This window comes from Elaeis guineensis, chromosome 9, assembly GCF_000442705.2.
Source record: "Elaeis guineensis isolate ETL-2024a chromosome 9, EG11, whole genome shotgun sequence".
NCBI lineage: Eukaryota > Viridiplantae > Streptophyta > Magnoliopsida > Arecales > Arecaceae > Elaeis > Elaeis guineensis.
This window is the reverse complement of record NC_026001.2, coordinates 15,267,900-15,293,441: the sequence shown is the minus strand read 5'-3', so window position 1 is coordinate 15,293,441 and position 25,542 is coordinate 15,267,900. Positions and strand designations below refer to the sequence as shown.

General features: G+C 36.1%; 1 protein-coding gene across 1 annotated transcript; it reads right to left on the bottom strand.

The window, feature by feature from the left end:
* Nucleotides 1-1,307: 1,307 nt before the first annotated feature.
* On the bottom strand, nucleotides 1,308-25,542 carry LOC105051451 (protein SEMI-ROLLED LEAF 2). Its single transcript, XM_073243875.1, has 20 exons — nucleotides 25,389-25,542; nucleotides 24,789-25,243; nucleotides 23,638-23,712; nucleotides 19,679-19,794; nucleotides 16,465-16,579; nucleotides 16,188-16,316; nucleotides 15,101-15,148; nucleotides 7,835-8,028; nucleotides 7,558-7,751; nucleotides 7,162-7,454; nucleotides 6,725-6,874; nucleotides 6,163-6,612; nucleotides 5,896-6,045; nucleotides 5,432-5,507; nucleotides 3,650-3,777; nucleotides 3,323-3,523; nucleotides 2,980-3,120; nucleotides 2,767-2,895; nucleotides 1,770-1,977; nucleotides 1,308-1,654 (listed from the first exon to the last, which is right to left on the bottom strand). Exons 2-20 carry the CDS (start codon nucleotides 24,921-24,923, stop codon nucleotides 1,536-1,538), a joined length of 3,051 nt encoding a protein of 1,016 aa, XP_073099976.1. The 5' UTR covers nucleotides 24,924-25,243; nucleotides 25,389-25,542; the 3' UTR covers nucleotides 1,308-1,535.

Genomic DNA, 25,542 nt, shown 5'->3' with positions numbered 1-25,542 from the left:
TACATTCAAGAGAGTCTACTGCTTATTAGTATGAGTTTTCCCTCTCTCACGTGAGGCATCTTTTGCGGAGCAAAACCGTGAGGGGCGGATGATACCGGGTCAGAGGCCCGAACCCTGCTTCAAAGTGGACAATACCTCACGATTGAATGGAGGAGATGATTCCGTATTATGGACAGTAGCCTTCAACAGCACTTATGCAGCAACCAGAGAGCTTCCAGAGAAAAGCGTGAAAACAACACTCGTAGCTCGTGGAAAGAAGGATACGATTGCCGTCGACATACACCAGCAAAATGCTGCCGGGATGTAGTAGCAAAAGAACATGAGACCACCACACGCTCATAATCCTCGATTTCCTATAAACATGGGTCACAATTGTGGTTTTGTAAACGGAAAGATACCACGATGAGAGAGCAAAAAGTTAACTCACAATACGAAGTTGACATTTATAAAAAATATCTAATGAATTATGAATCCGATAGATCCTACGTGCGTGCACATGTGTGTGTATGCATGTGCTTAGGTATGTGTGCATGCATGCATGTGTGGATGTGCATAGGTGCATGTGTGTGCATGCGCATGTTTGTGCCCATGCATGCACGCCGCATGCGCGTGTGGATTCATTTCGTGGGCTGGATATAAATTTGTCATTTCAACTTGATTGCAAATGGATCTACGATTGAGTATGACTTATTTGATCATTTACCTAACCCAACTCATTACCATCCCTGAATCATATGCAAATTTAACACATTAAAGCAGGGGATTTTGATGTGGTAAATTGGGTCGAAATGATGGCAATCTTGGGAGTCCAGTGGGTTACGAGAGAATTGGTGGCTCTAACCAATTAAAGGTAAGGCCTGATAGGTCAAGCAACAGCACAATTAGAACAAATTTCCAAATCCATATAAACTAACCTCCATAGCGGCTAAAAGGGCATAATACGAGCTTCCATGGAACCATGCTTGGAAGTGCACACGTTAAAACAAATGAACTTTAAATGGTGCTCTTTCTAACTTCTCAAATTGTCATGTATGAGTTGTTCATGGATTTTACTACCCATAGTCTGCAATTCTACAACTGTCCCATGAACCCATCATGGCCAATGTTCACTTAATTTCCAGCCAAGTAGCAAGGCTTAGGAGGTTTAAAAAACTGAGCTTGAGCAAGCCTCTGTCCTGACTTAGCAGCATCCATAAATCTGTACGTGAGTTTTGTACATGTATCAGCACCTTTTCACCTTAAAATGGTATAAACATTCTTTGTTTGTACATTTTCCACTTGTACCTTTTAAATCGACACATTTCACATTTGACTTCCTTATTAACATGGTTTTATTAACATCCAAAAAATGCTTAGAGAGCAACACAGAAGAATGTTTGCAAGGGACACTATCAGAAGGGGCAGCATCAAACTTTCCCCCCATTCATCATGTACATGAAAAAGAATGGACGACAAAAGACAAGGACTATCATTTGAGGCATTCAAGACTGCATGACTAACGTTAATTCCACGCATGTACCATGTCAAGGACCTCTTTAGCATCCAGCAGCTATCAAGAATTTGTCATATGGGCTTGAAGGTGGCAACCGAACCGAGTTTTCAAACTCACTGGTGGTTGAATCATAGCACTGAATGTTCTCCACAGGGTAATGCACTCTCTGTTGAAAGTGATCAAGGAGTTGAGTTAGAAGCAATGTGCTCTAAGATGTTTTTGACAGAATTTGATACAAAGTATGCGAAGTGAGCTCTGGGAAATGTTAACTTTTTACTTGCCTCTGGTGGAAGTACAGAACCATACTCATTCTCTTTTGATGATTCCATTTCTGAGCCTTCCTGCTGATGCTTGAAGCTTAGAAGCACCGACATCTTCTGTTGTTTTCCCATCACAAGTGCTTCACACTGGCTCTTCATTTGGTCATATGGCACAGGAATAGTCAAAAATGGTAAGTCAGCAACTTGCCGTGCTGTATCGAGGACCTGCATGGAGTGTCGGCTCAGCTCAACTTACAATCTAATTAAACAAGTCAAATCAATACTTTAAAAATGATTCTTGCCCACCACAACTCGATTGAAACTTAACGCAGATGTCCTGAGATATTAATATATAACCAGCTTTTTATCTAGGTTAAATGAATGTCAAAAAAAAAGTTGAGAAAATCATTTAGAGATTAAGTTCAGGAAACAGTGATAACCTTCATAAAGCTAATAAGATTGAGGTTGTATTCTGAAAATGTGTGATATAAATTTAACCAATGAATGAGAATACAAAGGTCTGCAGCATCGCCTCCAAAATCTTTTGGAGTGCAAAAACCTTTTACAAGCACATTTAGCCCTCGACTAGTTATTATTTTAGATTTGTGTCTTCAAGGAATGTGAAATTCATTTTTTATGAAAGGGAAATAATGTAAGTCCAAGGATGCAACATTCACTCACACCTGGATCTTTGCTTTATTATGCAGTCATATCTACATCTATATACAATGTACACCATGGTGCTTTACTAATTCACATCTTAAAAGGAACTAATCAAATTTCACATGTAATTGCTTCTCTACAAAGGATAAAGAGAAAATGAGTCAAACACTCATTTCTGTATTGCATCTGATGGATGCATGCATGATTGTACATGTGTTCATAGAACCGTATATTAAATTATCCTAATATATGAGATAATATAAAGCCAAAATGATCCCAGACTTGTTGGTTAATGTCAGAGATTAGAAACACTTCAATATATTGACTGGTGGTTTCAAAAAAGTGACTTACAGATTCCATTAATTGATTGACACCAAGGATATCATGATCATTAGTAGACTCTGATAATCTGCACTCTGACCGACTCCCACATGTTTCAGAAATTGGATCCTCATCTTCCAAGACATCAGGAGGCCAGAGCTGAAAGAGAACCTCAGATATGCTCAAAACCATATCTCAACAATATAAATCATAAATTATAGTTTGAATACTGAGAGAATGGACCTCATCAAATGTTTGACATTCCTTCTGAGCAAACGGTGAACATGGATTTGGTGTCTCTGCAAACAATGGAAATCCAAGTGGAAAGGCATCATCTGGTGAAAACCCCTGTAAGAGCTGCTCTTTGATGCTTAATAATTCGTTCTGCACATGAATTTCAAACCTGTTAGAGTTCTTTTTGTTTTCCTTCCAGTCGCTTGGTTGGGGGTTTTGTGTGCGTTTTTTTCTCTTATTTTTCCTATTTGGGAAGGGGGGGGGGAATTGGTAGGATCTTGATGATGAACGTGCAATGTCTTACTGTGAACATGTCATCATATTATTGCACGGATGTACACACAAAAATTACCTCTGGTAATTCTTCAAACTTATTCACTAAGTGGAATATCACAGTTTTTTTTAGTTGCACGTCATCAACATCTATTGCTGCAAGAAACTTCAAAGCAGCAATTTCATCCTCCTCCGATCCAAAGATTGGCTTCCCAACAGAAGATGCAACATAATTGGCTTGCAGCATGCTATCTTCAACCAGATGAAGAAAAGGATCAACCTGTCAAGCAATCTGCATCTATGAATCCCATGAAGGGGAATTGACTAGGAAAAAAAACAAATTATATTTTTGAACATATCAATGATTCAAAGCATAAACAGTTCAACAGGTTACTAAGCTACAAACCACTTTATCTGAGATCAGCGCTTTTACAACAGGAATCAGTTGTGGAAGATCGCCTGCTTTTGCTGAAAAGATTAGCATAGACGATGCCAATGTATGCAGAGACCTTCTTCGAGATGGCTGTAAACAACCTTCATAGTATATAACATGAGGATGTCATGCTCGAAACATACATACTTTGAGGCATTCATCATGAATCCAAACCAACCAGAGTGCAAATTGCAACATCAATTAGAGATATAACAGGCAATGAGTACTACGAGTGAAAATTTACAACTAGCCTATGACAGAGTAAAGCAAGCTTGAAGCATGGATGAGTGCTAGCACAGGCTACAAAATGATTTGAATATTAGGTTGCATCCTATATGTAATCAAAAAGCTTAAGGACTCGTTTGGTTGACGGGAAGTGGAGGGCAGAAGAGGCACTTTCTGGGAAGTGGAGAAGGGGCCTCTTGTTTAGTTGGAGTTTTAAGAGGAGAAAAAGTGGAAAAGGCTCTTCCCATAGAAAGTCACTTCCTATATTTCATGGAAAGTGGAAACCCACAAGGGAGGTGGGCTTTGGCACTTCCCATGGGATAGAAAGTTGTGCTACATTTTTTTTTTCAAAATATCCCTTTAGATCCACGGCTAAGATTTTACAAAATATCAATGGATGATTAGGATAAAATACTAAATAGTGACATAATATTATATTAATATTATCATAATATTTATATGAATATAATATTAATATTATAATATTTATCATATTTTAATATAATTTTAATATTTATACTAATATAATATTTTTATTAATATTAATATAATATTTATATTAATATAATATTATATTTAATATTATATTTAATCTATATTAATAAATTTATTATATTAAAATATTAATATTATATTAATATATATTAGTATTATATTAACACAATAAATTATTATAGTCTAATATTATATTATAATATATTAATATTATATTAATATTAATATTAATATAACATTAATATTTATATAAAATTTATAAGCAAAAAAAAAGATATGGTCATATATTTACTAAGAGTATAATAAGTATTTTACATAATTTTTTCAGAAAAATTGGTGCTCAACCAAACATAAGCTACTCTGCAATAAGTCACTTTTTCACGGTCAACCAAACATGCCAAAATCCTATTCGCAGGAAATAACTTTTCAGGAAGCTACTTCTTGGAAAGTTACTTCCTGAGAAGAAAAATTCTTCCCGTGAACCAAACAAGTTCTAAGAAGAAAATGAAAAAATGCATTTGTGCGAACATGAAACCAATTCTTAACAATTATTACCAAGCTTAGACAATAGATTCAGTTGAATCAACATAGCTTCAAGAATATTATTATAAATGTCATAGAAGTCCTTCGCAATTATTTGTACTTATAAGAGTATGTTGCATAATTCTAGAGTTTATAGTTTTAAGACATTTCACTAAACAACGCAAAAGGTTCACTTTGCCATGCAGTTACATGTGTAAATTAGCAAGATCCCTTGTGGCTATGTCTATATATGGGAAACATAACAAGGAGAAGAATATAATTTAATTGCACAATATCTATAGAAAGTAAAAAGGTCACAGGATATTCTCAACAAATACAGAACCCTAAAAAACGTTCTGTAACAGAAATGTCATGCACATATTATATCAGAAATGCTGGGAATACAGTACCTGGTTCCAGTAGACAACAATTGTCAGCAACTTTTTAAGAAACATTTTCACTTAATGATGGTCTTTGAGAATGAAAATGTAGTATCATGATAAAAGGACTTACTTTCTTTGTCCAGAGAGATGCTCCTCAGAGAAAATGCTAACTGAAAACAGCGAACTAGAGCCACATGACTAGAGGTCTGTCCCAGAAACATCGAACCATTAAACCAAATAAAGCCAATAGAAATTATGAAGATAGTGGCAGTTTAAGATTTCCAAGTCAACTATAATTGGCAATCATAAATGGAATAGAAACTATGGAGATAGTGGCAGTTTAAGATTTCAGAGTCAACTATAATTGGCAATCATAAATGGAAAATCTCTCCCACTATTTGAGATGTAAACAATTCAGAAAACCTAATAGCTTAAAGAGGTTTTACTTAATAATATTGATAGCTTGAGAAATTATGCTAATATACTTCAATCAGTAGAAAGTTTTTCATAAACTAGAAATGTCCAACAAGATATAAAAGCTCATTGCTATTCTCTGCTAGCACAACTCTGGCAAGTTGTTCACCATGAACTTACTTTTTTGCGTGAAAACAATAAAGTGAGATTGAAACTTTGTGCCATTGCTTCATAATTTGCAGGAGTGTTCTCTTCTAGTGTTGCCTGTGCCCAGATTGACGATAGCAGAAGATCTACTTGGTGACTACTCAACCTCAAAGATGTCATCTCCTGAAGGACAAGCATGGATGATATAACTATGGGGCAGAAAATTAATGACAAGGTAGTCACATGTTAAAATGAGAACTAAGACAGTCACATGCACATAATAAAATAAGCAGTCCGTACTTCCTTTTCAGATTCACTAACAACCCTTCCACCAAAAACTGCACATGAGGGAGCAAGTTTGATGCTGTGCTGCTCACTGCGAGATGGATGAACTGCATACCGCTTTATATCACCATTCACTAGTTGGCATTCTTCCTCTTTCATTCCTTCTACTCCAGCATCTGATGTATGACTCCTTCCAGAGTACAAGTTCTGGATGGAACAACAACCATTCTTCCCCATCTTCTCCAAGATGGCCCCTGTAGAGGAGAAACCTGAGAGAGATACCAAAAGTGTACTCTGTGGATCGTATCCCTCCTTCGACAAAAATGGTATGAATGGAAATGGCCAAGAAGTAACAACCGAGGCTGCAAGAACAGCAGAAAACACACGATGGGAGCCAACACGTGTTTCATGATCTGGGTGGGTCATCAGTATGAGCAATTGGTGAAATAAAGCTTCTGGGAAAGCCTGCATGACAAATTTGATTGACAAACTCAGCTACCAACATCGAGTGCTAGAAATATCATCATATAGTTCTATACGCAGAGAAAATACTGGAAAAAGAAATGAATAAACTAACCTTCTTGTGATAAGATACGTTAGGGATAGAAGCTGCTATCTGTGCAGCACGACAGATAGAAGAAACTGTTATTCTGGCGATAGCAGCAGTAGTTGACATATTCTCCAGCACTGTAGCCATCATATCAAGTATAGGTCCAACATCCCCCACCTGCTGATCCAAGATAACATCATCATTATCCATGTAAAATAATGCAAAAAATGGGAGAAAATTCCTAAATCTGGCCGATGAAAGTCTTCTTAGGTAATGAATTGGCTAGATCAAAAATTAATGGAAAACCAAAAAAAATGAAAGATCAACCAAAACTTGGTCAGCATGTCGAGGAAAGATTTCCCAGATTAGCATAAAAAAAATTAAACTCTCAAAATGAAAAACTACATAGGGATGTTTGTCTGAGTTCAGAACAATAGTAAGAACCAAGAAGTTATAACAATAACCTTATTCAATAACTGTACGAGGCACTCTTCTAATGCAGAATAGAAAGCAGAGTTCCATTTTTTAACATCATCAACCAGGTTTGAACCTTCAACGGAACATTGCATACATTTGCGCAAATGTCTCAATAAATCTGTTATTGCAGTACTTATAGCTACGGATGCTTGTGACCTTGCATGCTGCGCAAGATTAGTAATAACTTTAACAATGCTGATCTGCATATCAGGCTTCTTGACAACATTCTTGTGATCTAAATGCTTGACCAAAATAGACAGCAGAAGATGGCTATTTTCTCCTGAACATAAAACAAAACCTTATAAATCCTTGCATAACAATATGATCATGTTACGACCTATTCCTCAATAAATAAAACATAGAGTAATCAGATTTCCCTTTACCTGACTTTTCCATGACAACCTGTATTTCAGATAAAACAGGCCAAGCAATTCCTTGAAGTGACCATTTATTCCCACTGTCTAAATTACGAAACAGGGGCTCTAAAACACGCCTCACAGTTGTTGCCTCCTTGGCTATCTTGGCCATATTATGCAAGCAAATTTTTGACCAGTATGCTGGATTTTTTGAGGCATCTCTGTTTAGAAATGAACGCAATAGAAATTATGGAATAAAATCAACGAACAATTGAGAATAAAAGATATTAATATGACTTCTCACATTGGCTCATCTGGTTCAGCTTTGTTGCGGACTCGTAATGAAGAAACCTTCTTCAGAGAACTCTGTAAGACCAAAATAGCATTCTCGGTTCTCAGAACTTCCTGCACTGAAGAATTTTGGGGGGGACCATATTGCAAGACTTGCTTGAAGTTATCATGATGAACTTCAAAATTATCGAGGGTCACTGAGACTATCTATTACCAATCAAAGACAAAATGAAATAAGAAAAACAGTTACATCTATAAAGCAAAACCATCAACCTACTGCTCATTTATCATGACAAAGGTTTTTTTTTTAAAAAAAAAATGCATAATGAACTGGAAGAAGTAACAGGAGATCTAAGAACATAAAGTACAACACTACAAAAGCTCTTATTTTAGCAACAGAAACACCAGGAGAATACATGTGCAAACAAAACAGAGAGAGAGAGAGAGAGAGAGAGAGAGAGAGAGATGGATGAAGAATTCTTAATTAGAACAAATTAAATAATTTGTTTCTGTCATTTGGAATGCCTGATTCATCATTGAATGTGCAAATACCAATTTGACTCGTAAGCTAGTTAGCTGCTGCTGAGATCTACACCACAGCAGTTATAGGTTCTATTATCCAAATTTACTGCTGCTTTCCCCTCATTCTTGTTTTAAACAATTTAATACTAGTGTGGAGATGAATTCTTGACACTTCTGCTTCATGATTAGTAATCAACGATCAGTAAGAGAATGGGATTGATGAGAGTGGTAGGGGGATTGGGAGTGTAATCTCAGGTGAAGGGTATTTGTTTTCTGCTAGATGTTACCTACTAAAATGTTTGGAAATGGAGAAGGGAGATTTAAATAGCAGGAAATAGAGATGATTATTGAGGTAAGTGCTAATCAGGATTCAGAGTAATTAGTATGGACAAGTCTGGGATGACAAGGGCTAGTTACATAAATAAGGATCTCTATTCGTGCCAAAGTGGTTTCCTTAAACATAGGAAGGCTCGCTTGCTAAGGCAGTCAAAAGCTTGCTCAAGGAAACCAGAAATCAGATGTTGGAATGCAGACCATAGCATTGGGAAAATCAAATATCCTGAACAGTGAATAGCCTCCAGTAAATTTTTTTTTGAGTGAGCAGCATTGGGAGATCAAAATACATTACTCTAAAGAATGGACATGAGTAGCTGCATGGTTTAAATCCATGGTAGTGGGGCCCTTCTCAGTCCGACCTTGAGTTGGTACAGTAACAAGAATGAAAAGTAAAAGAAAGAATTGCAGTTCCTGAATGCCAGGATATCCCAAGGATGCACCACCAGCTGAAGAGAGAACTGGCGTCTTGCACCTGTCCCAAGTATCATTTTCTCGTCTTGCCCCCATTTTAGTCCCCCATGAGGGGGCTGTCAAGTCTGATACACTTTTCAAAGTCATCCCTTAACAGCTTAAGCTTTCAGGCTCAACTAGTCAGTAAACAAGGGGATCCTTTTGAAAAAATAGATACATTTTCTTCCTCAACTTGGACCTAACCTGATCCACATGCACTAAACAAGTCTGAAATGGTCAAACATTAGGTGACTCAACCCGGCCTGCATGATCCAACTCAACCCAAAAATTCATGACCTTAAATTTCTTAAATTCTTTATCATTCATACTCGTCGTCATAGTTAGGTTTATAGGATGGGTATTAAGGCTATCTATTTGTTGGTTGAAGACTCAATTAAAACTGAACTGTGTTCTTGTCAACAATGTTAGCGGTAGAAATCTACTTTAATACTTCTTTTAATTCTTTCTAGTTATCCATGTCATTATTAATTTTCCTTCTAAACGTATAATGAATAGTTTACTTTCTTATCTTGCACAAGACCTTAACATAGACATAACCTGGCCTCAACCTGAATGCATCAGGTTGGGTTTGGATCATGCTTGGCCCAATGCAGCCCAAATGATCTAGTGTATCTGCAAATATTTTTCATAGATCTCACCCAGCCTGACGGGTCAGCAGGTTGATGGTTTAGCTCTAAAATCATGACCTAAAAGAAAACCAAGTCCGTTCTAGGTCATGCTCACCAAGGCCCAACCAGGCCAGTTGCAAGCCTACTTATTCTAATTGTTAGCATCACCAAAAAAATTTGTGGCTTGCAAAAGGATGGGTGGAGAGCTAATTAGGATATTCCATGGACTAGTTTTATTATTTCAGTTATTAGTCGGGCCCATGCAACTTTCTACTATTTTATTTTATTTTCTGCTGTTTTGCTCGGCAATTATGCCACTTTCTTGGATATGAAGCAGTAAATGCCTTATTTTACGTTTATTTGGGCATGAAGGGCTGAATTGTAATTAGCTTTAACTATACACACACTTTGGTCACAAGCCGCTTTTAGTTCATATATAAATGATTGCTGGTCTGCTCTAGGATTCTCATGTAATTTTAATGTAAGAAATTAGCCTTCTTTTCATTTGAGCTTCCTTTGTATGATGCAAAGTCAAGTTTGAGGCCCTTTGAAGTGAGTTCACTTTTTTTTATTCTCCTCTCCTTCTCCTTCAACTTCTTTATTCTTCTCTTATTTTTTGTTTTCACAATTACACCCTTCCCTTCTTCTTGCTGCAAAAGTCTAGTTGACAAACCCTAAAAATCCCCATAGCTAAGCCTTCCACCATGAACCCTTATTTATCCCCTTCCTTCCCTTCGATCACAGCCCAAACCAACAAAAGATGATGAAGAGTAAAGAGACAATTCACTTAGGAGATCATTTCAGCTAGATAAATATGTTCATATGCAATAGGAGAAAATGATAGAGGCGATGGGGATCAATGGATGGAGGTGACGTCACCTAATTTGGAATATAGATGGCATCAAAAGGTTATTGGATGATATTGTGGAGTGAGTTGAAGGGGTCAATGCATCTATATAATGTCCCAAATTTTGATGTAATTGAACTTTCCATAGGTAAAATGCAGCTTGATGTATGAGGCATGAAATTGCTTCACTTTGGCTGCAATAGTGGGATTTGCCCTTTGCCAATGCAATAGGAATTAGTGGTTTTTTGGAGGATGGGGCCAATAAAGAATTAAACATAAAAATGGAGAATCCTTAGAAGGTTGGGAATGAGGATTTAGACAAAGAAAGGTAAAAAGAACTGGTAAACATGCAATTAACATGACTGTAGTGTTCCAAGGATATGGTAAAATTTGATCCAATCAGGAAGAAGGAAAAATTCCCTCAATCCGTTTGACTGGAATAAGAAATTTTAAAAAGGGTGGAAAAATTGGTGAAAGCAGGGTTCATATTTCCTTTTCATTCATTGATGAATCAAAATTAAGGTACATAGCCTCTATCTATAATAATAGTGAGGTCCTTTCTTGCACAATTTGGATTGGATTTCTCTTCTAGCTCGAATAAGACTAGCTTTCCAAAAACAAACATAACCAATAGACATAAATGCGGAAAAAAAATCAAAATTCTACTGACTTCCATACCAACTTTACCTTCTAGCAATCCAATTTTTTTCTAAATTAGGAGATACACCTAGTCAAAGTCTTCCTCAAAAAGAAAACTTGGATTTGACCAATCCATTTTGGAGCCCAAATAGTGGAATTCAAGCCCATTACAACCTCTAAAAGGGTAAACGCTACTTCATAGATCTCGAAAAGTGAAACGATTTTGAAAAAAAAAAAAAAGATCATCTCAATGGGATGCCGTTTGATGAAGTCATGATTTCTAAAAGTTTGGCAAAAGATTCAGCTTTCCGATGTAGTGGATCTCGCCCCACGACCCTATCCAGCCTAACCTGTCATGGCTAAAGTTGTCCATATCAAGTTTGGTAATCCTTCTAGATTAGAGCTTCTCCTATTTAGGGGATTTAGTACCTACTAAATTCGAACTAAAGATAGAAAAATGTTTGCTTCTCTACCTAGTGATTGAACTACTTTGCTTTGCTTGGGAATGGTTCCCAACCTCACTCTTTTTTATTATATGGTAGATACTTGTCTCCAAATGTTGGAGACAATTTTGCTATAGAAGTTGCTGGTGCTTCAATTAAAAGCATCTCCAATCGAGACACGATCTTGATGAGTTGGGCAATCCTATCCTCTAGTTGTGTGAGGTATCTCTATCTCATCATCCACTGAGGCAGTACTAGCAGCCATACTCATCTTTATCCTTCAATATACCTCAATTATGGATATTTCTTCTCATAACTGCTAGTATTGCTCACATGTCTGGACCATAAATCAAGGTCCCCCATAGATGTGGAGGATCAAAGATCTAATACCGACTTAATCAGATTAGAAAGAAGGAAGAATTTCCTCAACCTGCTTAACTCGAATCTCTTAAAAGAAATTTAGAAAAGGTGACAAAATCGACAAAAGTACGATTTACATCCTCTTTTCTTTCCTTGATGTTCAATTAATGAATCAAAAATAAGGTATATAGCCTCCATTTATAATGGTAATAAGGTCTTCCATTACACATTTTGGATTGGATTCCTCTTCTAGTTCGAATAGGACCAGCTTTCTAAAAATAAACATGATTAATAGAAATAAACAAGAAAAAAATTAAAACCCTACAAGAGGCAGATCTCAAGTTCTACATCAACTTTGTCTTCTATCACTCCATTAAATTTTTTCTAGATGGGGAGATACGCCTGATCAAAGCCTTTCCATAAAAGGAAACTTTATGTTAGACCAATCCATTTTGAGACCCAAATGATGAAATTTTGGCCCCTTACAAACTCTTAAAGTGTTAGCGCTACTTCGCAGATCTTGAAAAATTATCCAATTTGAAAAAAAAAATATTGGATGTCGTTTGATCAAGTTATGGCCTCTGGAAGTTTGCTATGCGATTTTCCTCTCCAATGTGGCTAATTTTGTTCCTAGACCCTATCTAGCCCTATCCGTAGTAGCCAAAGTGATCCGCATTGAGTTTGGCAATCCTTCTGAATTAGGATGTGATAAAATTTCTTACAAAAAAAGTGAATCATTATATAAAATATATCAAGAGATTATGAAGCCTTAAACAAAATATTGCGGTTAAAGATGTTCATTGACAAAATAGGCTTGATATCATGCTGCAACTAAATAATCAATATGCATGATATGATATATTTCCTTTAAGGTTCCATGTTAGGAAGCTTTAGATGCCTATGGTAAGTTTATCCATTTTGCACTCTTTCAAAATATAGATCCTAAGTTTCAACTATCAGTCTTTATCTTGCAAGGACCATATTTAGCTAACAATGCAGACAATTTAGTATGGAAATCAACAATATTAAAGGCCATCCTAAATGTCAAGCAACGAACAGAGAAATTCTATGAAAAACATTTCTCCCTTAAGAAGGACAATGAACTTTAATGAATTGGTTAGATTTTTTTATGAATGCAAATCTTTAAGCATTCCATCAAGGAATCAAGGTCTTACAATCAAGTGGATTTCACCTTCTCTCATCCTGATTTGTCCGCTAACTCTATATACAGTAGATTTCCTGTTCCTGAAGGACTTTAAGAGATATCCCAGTTCATATTTAGATAACAGACTAGTTATATCATATGTCAGCGAACATGTGGAACCAGATCTCGTTAATTTGATCTTTTTTCCCTTTGCTTTTGTTGCTACCATTTTTTGTGTTTCTAGTTTGAGCTCAAAATATGAGGACAAAATAAGGCAAAACCAAGAAATCTGACAATAGATTACTCATTGAATTGAGAAATTCTCTTTTACAACCTAATGGAATATTGCAAGATTAAAGCACTGCATTTTGTTGTGTACCCAAAAAAAGAGTGCATGTTGTGTTTGTGTTGGTAATAGGCTAGCAAAGTCAAAGGATGTGTGCTTGCCCACATGCTATGTCAAAGACTGATACAAGATGGGCACATACTAGCACACAGTATACAAAGGTACGCACCACTACCACTCTCATATCTTTCTACAAGAATACAGACTTGTAGGGTATAGAACCCCAAGCCGTGAGTTGTTGATTTATTAAATTTGGATCAGATGATGTTCCGGCATGAATGAAAAGCATGACAAGATGTGCCAAATAAGGGGGATACCCATAAGCATGAGATATTACACCAAGAAAGTACCAGTTGTATGGATTAGAGAGGCTGTGAAAACAAATCTTGCTTCTTCATGAAGTGGTTCTTGTTCAATATTTAACAAGTTAAGCCACTTCAAGTTTCTTTGAAGACTTACACTGTAGATATAAAAAATTTAGATGTGGTTTATTATAATAAAAATACTTCTTCAAAGACCAATTCTAAGTGGAGAAGAAAGAAAACAAAAAAGAAAGAAAGTGCTGAAACCAGATAGATCATCCTTGAAGAGACCACCTACCTGTTATTGATGAAATAGATAATGATGCTGGAGTGCAGAAGGCATGAATGCTACCTCTGTTGTCTCAGTTGCCACAGAGGTAGCAGGGATGTAAAGGACCTTAGCATTATTGATAAACAAAATGGTGCTGATCATTTTCTGTCTAATGTATAGGCTAGCAAATCTAGGTAATTCCTTAATAAGCAAATCTCTCCTTACCAAGAGTGAAGGGAATAAACCCTAGATCATGCAAGGATGTTTCATGTGCACAATGGCACAAGGATGCAATTTAAAAATATTATGTAAAGTTGATCACACAATAATGAATAGTTTTGGTATCTATCAACTACATAATGATATGTATAAGACTTTGCTTGTCGCAAAAGATTTACAAATATAATACTAGTGCTTGGTTTCTTTCTAATTCTTTATTGGTGCTTCACACGGTTGCTTCAAGCTCTACAGATTCTACTTGAGATGACCCATTTGTCTTCTATTTGCAATTGGAAATAAGTCACTGTAATTTGTGGGGATGGGCCGGATGGCAATATATGTCAGCTATATATATTGGTTCTATCCAGGATTTCAAAGTTATGAATGATGGAGGATTTCATATTTTGAAATAGTAGCCTTCATCTTAATCTTATTTTTGAAAACCAGACCCCACCGCCCCAAGCTCCTAATTTTATGTTGGGTGCATGTGGATGCCTACAGCTTCCCAGCCCAACAACAACCCTCCTTGGATTTTATTCATATAGCTGTTTCCCCTTTTTTGTTGTACAATATTATTGCTTGTATTACTTGAAAGAAAAGGCAAAGAGCCACCAGCACCTTCTGGATGGTGAGCAAACTGTAATAAATAACTGTTGCTGCTAGAAAATAAGAAATAAATCAAAATTTAGCCAATAAAAGGTCTAAAACACAAGTATCTGAATGGGTACAAGATTTTGAAAGGAGAACTATAAAAGAGGAAATAAGACTTACATCATCGAAGTCCACTGAGATATGGGAATACTCGCCCATGAACCACATCTGTACATAAAACATATCCAGGAGATTGAGAAAATTAAGAATTTGCAAGAGATTTATCTTGTAATAACGAGGTCTCAGTCTCTCAGATATTGTACTCAAGTTGGCATGGGAAATACATGGACATATAACATTGTCAAAATATATAAGACAACAAAATTTTTTTTACCAATAATCCAGATCACATTGAGTAGATTTACATACTGAGGACTCAAAATGTTTGATCAATCATAATACATGCTCCACCTCTACAGATACAACATACCGTGAATCCTCATAAATAAATAAATAAATAAATATATATATATATATGTTATTGCTATTGAAAAAACATTAAAATATGCACACTGCTACATGCCATTTCAAGCCACAAACTAACAAGAAAATATTAATACAATAGGAATCAATTCATAAGTATACACTTTTGAAGAATTGGAAGTCGAATAGAATCAACTGAAATCAGATGTGTTTACAGTATCATATAACTCCCAACATGTCACAATATAAATGAGAATATGAGATAGTAGTCAACAGAAACAAATATGCACACAGTGCACCTTTCACAACTTCTGTATTGTGGACAGTTATAATCATATGCTGTATTTTAAGATATCCAATACAGTGCAGATCCTGCAAACGTTATTAGCCCAAAATCTAAGGGGAGGGACATCCATGCAACTGTGCAAGTACATGATGATTTAAGGGATATGTGCAAATAATGATTCGGAAGAAAAATATGCAATAAGAGATATTTTTAAGAGTATACATGTAAAAGTCCTCATTTTTAGCAACATGATCAATTAATCCACCCCACATTTCAATTAGTATACATGAGAGCAGAGAATGGCCTCCCCAGCCCCATCCTTAGCCTCTCATTAGATGGAAGTAATCCTAGATAGACTCCAGGTAACCCAATAAAATTATGTGGATATGTAGAAGATATTGTACAACAGGTAAAACTACCGAGTACCAACTATATGTTGTAAACATGACAAAATAAAAGTCTCAGAAAAAGGCACCTCAAATTAGCAAGAAGATATACCATGGAAGCAAGGGCTTGCAATCCTGCAGAACGCAATCGAAGTCCCCTTTCATCTCCTCCTAGTTCTTGACCAAGTTGACAAAGCTTAGGTATAAGGCCTTCTAAGTTGAACATAAACGTGCTGTCCTTCTATTTCAAGAACAAGCCATGAAACAAGTCTTAAAAAATTGGCATTTGTACCATGTGATCAACAGGAACCCCTTGATCTCCCTATTGCAAATAACTCTCTCACTACCATTACCAGATAAGAGTTAATACATTAAAATATGGAGCTTACCTGGCTGTTTAAAAAGTCAACAACTGTGTGACAACCCAGAATTCGCATGTCATCTTGGCGTGTTTGATCAAAAAGTGTTCTTATGACAGACAACAAGCTAGGCGCAAAGAGTGGCCTAAAAGGAACGAAGTAGATAACAAAATTCAAAAACTAAGGTAATTGGAAGATTTTATATCCAATAAAAAACCATACCTCCACAGCTAAAATAAACTAACTCTGGAATCTAACTTTCATGAAATCAGACAAATCAAATAACCTAAGAATATGTAGACACTGCTCCAATTAAAAGACCTGAACAGATGGAACACAAACTAGATTAACATAGATAATGCTTTCCTCTCTGTATCAATTGCCACAAATATGTAGACACGCCCGATCCAACATTGATATATTAAAAAGTAGATATTACTGCTTATGAAATAATCAAGTCAATAGAATGTGTTCGAGAATTAGGACAGTCCTCTCTGAATTATCTCACCTTCAGCAGTAAAGTCTTTTTTTTTTCTTTTTTTTTGATGATAAGGGAGGCAAATACCACCAGAGAGGTGAAAAGCATGGAACACTGAAAACACAATCGCCTTGTGCTATGGTTTGTCATGCCCTTAGACTGCCTAAGTTACAATCGCCTTTCACTTTTTTGGGTGAAAGTTATGTAGCTATTAATATGCTGGTACCAATAACCCAAACAATTTGGGAGAGCTCTAAAATAGCGCAGGTAGAAAATTGAAATATGTATATCTCAGAACTACAAGAAAAGCAAAAAAAGGTACAAATACTGTTGATCCAAAAATTGATTTTGATAATGACTAAGAGTTTTGAGTATAAGTTATGTGTAATTCAAATCTAAATAGTTTTAATGAAGATCAAATTAATTTTAGAAGGCAAGTCTAGCCTAAAAATAAATTTGGAGAAGAAAAGGTGAAAAATAGCATTTGGTACGCTTGCCACGCCAGCTGAGTCGATCCAGTGAAAATCTAAGCCGATCCAGTCTGAGAAAGAACAAAAGACAGGAAGCAGTATTTTTAGCCTGATGCCACTGAGCCGATCCAGTTCAAGACTGAGTCGACCCAGTGAGGAACTGAGCCGACTCAGAGAAAACTGAGCTGACCCAGTTACCTGTAACGGGTAGTTTTCTATTTTGCAACTTTTTGTCTACATTGTCTCACAACGGCTACTTTAGCCCTTCCAATGGCTAGAACACTTTCTCCAACCTCTGTCAAGCCTATTTAAAGGTGCAGAATTAAAAGAAAAAGAAGGAAAGTGGATTGAAAGAAAAAATCATTCAAGTTTGAGAGCTTCATTAAATATCCAAGAAAAAGAGAGAAAAGAGAGAGATTTAAGCACAGATTTCAGAGGGCATTCAAGAACTATCTTCAACACCATCTTCAACATTCTCTCAGCATCAAAGGAAGAGAAAGCCAAGCATCAAAGAGCAATCCTTCGGCCTCTTCATCGCGCTCAAAAAGAGTTTTTTTTTTTTTTAGTTTTGTTTTATGCTGAATTGTATTTTTTGTTTCTTTGCAAATTTTTTTTAGGGGAAAGAAACTTGAGGTTGATTGTTAGTCCGAAAAAAATAATCATTGTATGGTTGTGGTTGGTGAACCAAGGCTAAAATCAACTGGATTGATAGTGAGCCCGGAAAACTATCGGTGTAGGATTAATAGTGAGCCCGAAAAACGATCGATGTAGCATTGTGGTTGGTGAGCTCCGAAAAAATCAACTGGATTTGTTTGTGAGCCCGAAAAAACAAACACACTGTAGTCAAGAGATTATAGTGGAATTCCCAAGAAGAGCTTGGGGAGTGGATGTAGGAGCGGATTGCTCTAAACCACTATAAATTTATGTGTTTGTATTGTGCTCTATTATGTTTGATTTACATGCTTTCAATACTTGTTTAGCTTAGTTTTTATTTCGCTACTATATATTGTTCTTACCGTACAATTACTTAAGTTAGAAGCACATAATTGTTTAGAGCTTTAATTTGACTTAAAATTTTTCAAACTACCTAGTTCACCCCCCCCCCCACCCTCTTGGGTAGCCATACTTGGGCAACAAATACGTTTTAGCTGCAAAATACCAAATTCATACAATTCATGGGCACTACAATCATTCGAGTCAACAAGACTTGGAAATATAAAGGCTACCCCTAAATCCTAATGATGCACTATTATCATATTGACCTAAATAATCATCTGGCTAACTCTAGAAGGATATCGAGTTGCATGAATATTCAATCCAAAACTAATGCGATTATTTTTTGCAAATTACCAGCATGACCACTTTCCAATTAAATGTTAAAATAGTACATATTCATTGAATAGACAAAATGCATTTAAATAATTATAAGTGCCTTTTTATACCTGAAATGAATGTGAGGATCTAAGTCTCATGAAGATTAAGTATTGGACATCTGAGATAGTGAAGCGAAAGAAGAAGGTAAAAATCTGATGAGCCTATATAAAGAAGCAGAAGATGACAAGGTGACAGCACAAAAGCCACCCCATTGTAAGGATAAAAAACAAAAGAAGAATACAAAGTCATTTTTTTATACACTTATCATCTAATACTACAACTTTCTTATTATCACCCCTCTCTCCTCCCTCTCTCAGCCCTGTTCCGACGGTTGTCACTCACTGCCACCCTCTCCCTCTCTCTCCCTCTTTTCTCTCTTTTCCTCTCTTTCCTTCTCCCTCTCGGCCCCCACACCTCAGCCTTGTTCCGGCGGCCATTGCTCACCACCGCTCTCTCTCTCTTTTCCTCTCTTTCCTTCTCCCTCTCTCCTTCCCTTTGCCTCTCTCTCTCCACTGCTCTCTCTCACTCTCTCCCTCCCTGCCTCCCTCCCTCGCTCTCTTCCTCTCTCTCATTCCTCCTCTTCCCTTCCCTTGCTGGTTTCCTTATCGGTCCACGCCAAAAGGGCATAACACCGAGGCGTATTGTACCATGCCGCCAGCCTACTGGCACAAGTGCCGTTCTAGTACCACGGACCTTGATTGTTATCCTTTTTAAAGATGGAAAACAACTATTGTACTTCTGGAAACAAAAAAGGATTATTGCATTAATTTACGATGACACATGAAAGCATGAGAAACATTTCAATGAGTTCAAGACAAAGTGAATCCAAGTGAGACGAAAGGACATATAGACTTCAACATCCTGACAAGACAACCTTATTCTCGAGCAGAAGCTCAGCATGAAAAGAATACATCAAACTTACATCTGCTCCTTACACGAAGCCAGCAGTGTCCTGTAGATGCATGGCACTACTTTTGCCAGAGAAAAGTGTTCATTCCGCAATGCTTTGTAAAATTTCTGCTCCAAGCACTCAGTTATCTGCAGAGAAGGAAAGCAGCAAGAGTGACAGAGTTCAGTTTTACCATTGATTCTCAAGCTTCAGTTGAACACACAAAGAAAGTCACAAATAGAATAGTGCTCTTCATATTAGTTTACTGTATTAACAGCAGATATGCAATGATACTTTCAGGTACAGATATTACATTTTTTTCCTTCTAAAAATATTCAAAAGATAAGGCATAAATAACCTCAACACGATTCTAAATCAAAACTCAATCACCTGTTTAGTTCATAATAGCTAACCCAACAGAAAATGACAATCAATAAGAATGAATAAAACTTTAGCAAAACTTTGTACAACATTCTATACGTACAAACAGATGCTCAATTTCTTGAATTGATATTTCAAGAGTGTGAATGGAACTCTTGCCCAAAACATTAATCATAATGTATCTCCTAACAGATCTTACTCATATTTTTTTATTGAAATGCCTATAAAGAATTAGTATTATGCATTTCTAAGAAAAAGTATCATAACAGAGAAAAAGTTAACGTACTTAGTAATTTATAGGCATATTATTCCAAATTCCAGAAAGCGAGAACCGATCCTAAGCAGGTTAAGCACTTCCCAACCCAAAAATTTCTTTGGTAAATCTGACCACATATGATTGTAGCTGAAAACTTCAAATAAACCATCAATTAACACTAATAATTTTATAATGAAAAGGCTATATTGTTAACGAACCAATGCTACATGACAATTGGGACCATTTAGTCAATCACTTGTCTTCCAAAATCACCCCATCACTATATGCATAATGCATGATTATTTGTTTCTATAGAAGCTAGATGTGATGTACATGCATTGCAATCACAACTTTCTGAAGTCAGAAAACCTTTAGAATTATGATATAGGAAAGGGCATTGATATTGCCAAAGCAAAAATTATTGTTGCCAGAAATGGGAGACTTTTAATTTAGATCAATTTTGTCAGTACGGCTGCAAACAGGTTGAGTCAAACTGAGATATGATTTAACTTGACCGGCCTGATTTCATATTCAGGTCATGATTTTGGGCCTAGACCTGACCCATTAGTTTATCAAGTAAGGTGGAGTCCATGGAAATGATTTAGATCCAGCAAGTCATTTGGGTCAGGTCGGGATCCAGTATGACCTGGACCCAACCCTAAATGTCCAAGTTCAAGGTGAGACCAGACTGGATATGAATTGCAGTTTAAGTCAAGCATCTAATTATTCTTTTATTGCTACATTTATTGATAGTTAAATATAAAATCATTAAAAATTTAATGAAACCAAAAAGAGCCAACTTAAATTTTCAATCAAAAACTTTGAAGTTCATCTAAGTAATTGATCATTCTTAAGTTTACAAACTACGATTTTTTTTATACATACATAATTTATATTGATAAACTTGAGGGCATTATAAATAAGAACCTACCAAAACAAACAATAAATATAAATGTTTGAATATAATTAACTAAAAATAGATGAGAGGAGATGTGGTTGTTGAGATGAAATGAAATGAATTAGTTTAGATGAGAGTTTATTCAATAATTGGGAAAGATACTTAGAGTGAAGGATAAAGCAATTTATATGATTCAGGTTTTTGGATCAAGCTAGGTCAGGTTGGGCCCCTTTCTTTTTTGACCCAAATTACATCTAAGTGATATACATGTAAGGTCATATCGCAAAGTAACAAGACCTAGACCTAAACCAATTTTTAGATTGGTTCCAATTTTTTAACCTGACCTATCCACGAGTCTTCAAATACAGATCAGGTCAAATCATGAGTCGACCTGACCCATTTGCAGCCCTATTTGTTAGAGATACATACTCTATATCTCTCATGTATAGTCCTTGTATGTACATACATACATACATACATACATATTATATGTCGAATTCGCACTTGTAGGTGACCGTGGTCATATTGTATACCTTGTCTTGGACCATATCCTTATGGAAGGATGATCTAGCCATTACCATCTACTGCTCCATGTTACATGGTACCATGTTGGCTTGATCAATTTGGTATTTGATCCCAACACTCAGCACCTCATAACTCAACAAACGGTTGTTGCTAGGACTCTTACCCAAGGTCTGCAAACTCGATATCAGCTACCATACTGGTACTTTACAAGTTTGGTACCTTACGATCAATATGGCACGACATACAACCCAAACCGAGACATTGGTATGATCAATACAGCACAATATGATCTACTTCTAGTAGCCCAACTCCTTAGGCCAATCATCATGCGGCCATGATAGGAGGCTACACAATAGAGAGAACAGAGAATAGGCACATTTTGCCTTCATCTATACTTCAATATCCCATACCTCATGATTTTAATCTCCTCCTCTTTCATTTATTTCTCACGTGCTTTCCTTCCGATTCAAATCCACATTATTGTCTGGAAGACCGGAACAGTTACCATTTTCAGCATTTATAATTCCCTGCTGCCTTAATAAAAGTATTTGCTAATTACCTCCATTCTTGCTAAGTGACTTAACCATACCCACCAACTCAAATACCATGCTGCTCCATGCAACACTTGCTCTCAAGCCGTGCATCAGGTTTTAAGTTTCTACCACAGTACCACCCTTGTTGCTTATTGTTTCCTCTTTCTTGCGAATCAACAGTACTGCTTGCATGACTTCAATCGTGCTCACTTTTTGATCATTCATAATTTTTTTCTTCCAACAATAATCCAGAAGTCCACATAATCTCAATACTCCACTTAACCCTTTTATTTTGTTATAAGGTCCACAAATTCCCTTTAGACATAGTTCTTGTCAGTTATAATTTAGTTATTGCTTTGGTATGCATTTCAAGCCTCCTTCAGATTTAATCATCTAATATACGACATCCTTCCACAAGAAAAATAAATGTTTGGCATATTGTGCCACAATTTTCCAGGCATTGATAAATGGCACCATCATCTTGGCCACATATCTAGCCCTAGCTTTCCTTGTTTGGTTCTAATGTTCCAACTCTAACAAGCTTTGAACTTGAACTTAGGAAGGCACCTGAGCCTTCATTTCTTATTAGCAAAATTGTCTTTTCCAATTTATAGTTAATATTTCATTTATAACCTAAATATATGGTAATAATATGTCGAACAATGAAAAAATCCATCCTGAGGTAGAAAATAGCCAAAAATATACAATTATAACTGACTACAACCACATGTACATAAGACACAAAAAAGTATCCATGGTAAAACTATGTGATGTAATGAGGATATATATTACCTAATTGGACCAAGTTGACTAGTTAAATTTAGTAACTTTTAAGAACTAGAAGTGCATTATCATCCACAAAAAATGTTTATTTACATGCCATATGATTTAGGTATAATAGATGTACTGATAAAAAGTACAAAATTGTACTTAAAAGCGATAATATTTCAATGTGTATTGCACCAATACTGTCAACACCTGGTACAACTCAAGAAAGTGCACCCCATATGTTGAGCCAATATGCTTCACATCAAGCTCCTAAAATCAAAGTGCCCAGACAGCAGAGCTAGGAAAAGGCTCACATGAATAATCAAAATCTACCCAATTGTAGCAAATAGATGCAATCAATAGGTGCTACATTTTTCTGTGACTGAAAATCCTATGTCTTATTCAAACACCATGTTGAACTCTAAATTCTAACTTGACATTTCACTTTGAGCTGAATACATTAATCTAGATATAGATTTAAGGGAATGGTTTACGTTTAAGACTCTTTCTAGTGATGGAGGACTTGAATCTTGCAGAGAAGATCCGTAAATCCATGAGGTAACACATCCTGTTGTTTATGTTAATTTGATATGTGATGAAAATGGCATTTAACATGATAGGTTTTGAATACCTTTGGTATACGCATTGGGTTTTTACAAGCATATTCGCAGAGCTTGCCGATCATCCTGTTGTTTGGTTCTCCCTCCTACAATGTACACAGTCAAGCAGCAAAATGATCACTATAATGAGAAACATATTGTAGCCAACGCGTATAACAAGGAATGAAGGTGTACAAAAGGCAGAACTTTAAGACAAATTTCCATATTAAACCATTTTGCAAGCTAACAGAATGGAATTCTTTTTTTTTCAGGAAATACTAACATAGGTCCTAGATATTCCTTACTGCAAAAACAAAATAATTATATATGAAGGTCTGATAGCAAGTTAATAGCTGTGAAAAGGGTCTGATAGTTTAAGCCAGGAACAGAATAAAATATATCTTGTTAAACTTAGTAAGTTCAAGACTTCAAAACTAAAAACAAGTAAAAGAGTTGAAATTTACTGAAGCCTTTTTATGGAACACAGGTGTAGCGTGGCATCATAGATAAGCAACTTATGCATAAGAATCAAATACCTAGTAGATTATAGGTTCCTCTTCAAGCAAAAATTTTACAAATAAAGGGAAAGCACAACCCATAAATCAGATAGATCATAGTTGCAAAGTGTAAAATCCTGATCAAGGTACAACATGATAGGATCATCTTAACAGTAGGTGAAAACTCAAGATTAACTCAAAACATAATTGTAGCTTTGCATGAGAGAGATCAGAAACCATTAAATGAGCTATATTTCAAACCAGCTTGAAAAGAGAAAAAGAATTTGCCAAATTCTTGATGATACAAACGTCTTCCAGCACTTTAAGTCATACCAGTTAGAATCAAATTGTGATAATATAAGCATATCAGAACACACCAGATTCCTTGGACACATGAGCTACTCAAGACTAAACCAACCAAAGCAAATAGCAACTTCAACTGCTAAGAGAGAAGAACATGGTTCATATCAGATTCCAAGCTATAATCCAATACTATTAGCATAACAGAAAGAAAATAAAAGTTTTAAAAAACTCCAGAATTGGACCAAACTCTTAACACAAAGAAAATTAAAATTATATGGTCTTCAAAAACTAAATAAACTATGCCAGTTAAGTTCTAGATCAATACAGATATGTCTACTTAGCTCATAAAAATCTATAGAAATTAGAAAGTGTAAAATATTCACCGGAGTCTTTGGGAAGCTATCAGCAATGAGCTTCTTATACCGTTTAACAGGCTGCCTTGACCTCGCCCGCATCGAAGGGCATAGAAAACAGAGGTTACCACAAGCAGGCAACACCTGCCTCGATACCATCCCCATTTTTTTTATTTCTTTCTTTTTCTTCAAATATCCAGCCCGGTATACAACATTAAATCCAAAAAGGGCAACAAAATTCACCAATAAGGTTGCCAGAAGAAGGGTTTCTTGTAATCGGGTTTTAGGGTTTTCCAAATTATTATGAGGAAAAAAACGAATGCCCAGCAAATTTTCCTTCTAAATCGAATGGAAACAAGGAGTCAACTGAAGAATTGTCAAATTCTGGGGGGAAATTGATAGAAAAACGACTACGACGATCAATTAGAGGTCAAATTCTCGTTATTTGGTCGAAGCCAGTGCTTAATTGCGCGATCGGGACAAGCCTGCCATGGAAAAACAGAGAATCTCAGCCTATAACCACAGAAAAAACCGGGAAAAAATATCTTTTTCCAATGGGCGTTCTCGTGTGTGCAAATTTCTCCGAGAATTGTGAACAAGGAAAAAAGAATCGAATTCCGCTAGGCTCACCTCCGAAATAGCCTCCTGGGGAGGCAGAGAGGCTTGAGATCCCTTGAAATTTTCTCTTTCATTTTCTTGTTTTTCTGTATCTCTCGTATATATTTGTGTGCAATTTAAATCAGGAAAAGATGGACATGGACAATAACGGTTGCAAAATTTTGGG

Bases quoted from the DNA above. Each gene is read 5' to 3' on its own strand.
- LOC105051451 (XM_073243875.1), bottom strand. From the start codon at position 24,923: ATGGGGATGGTATCGAGGCAGGTGTTGCCTGCTTGTGGTAACCTCTGT. The intron at 16,580-19,678 runs GTAAGTTTGATG...CGTTCCTTTTAG, and splicing joins GCTTCGTGTAAGGAGCAGAT to GCCACTCTTTGCGCCTAGCT. The intron at 7,752-7,834 runs GTGAGAAGTCAT...ATTTCTAAACAG, and splicing joins GCTGAACCAGATGAGCCAAT to AGATGCCTCAAAAAATCCAG.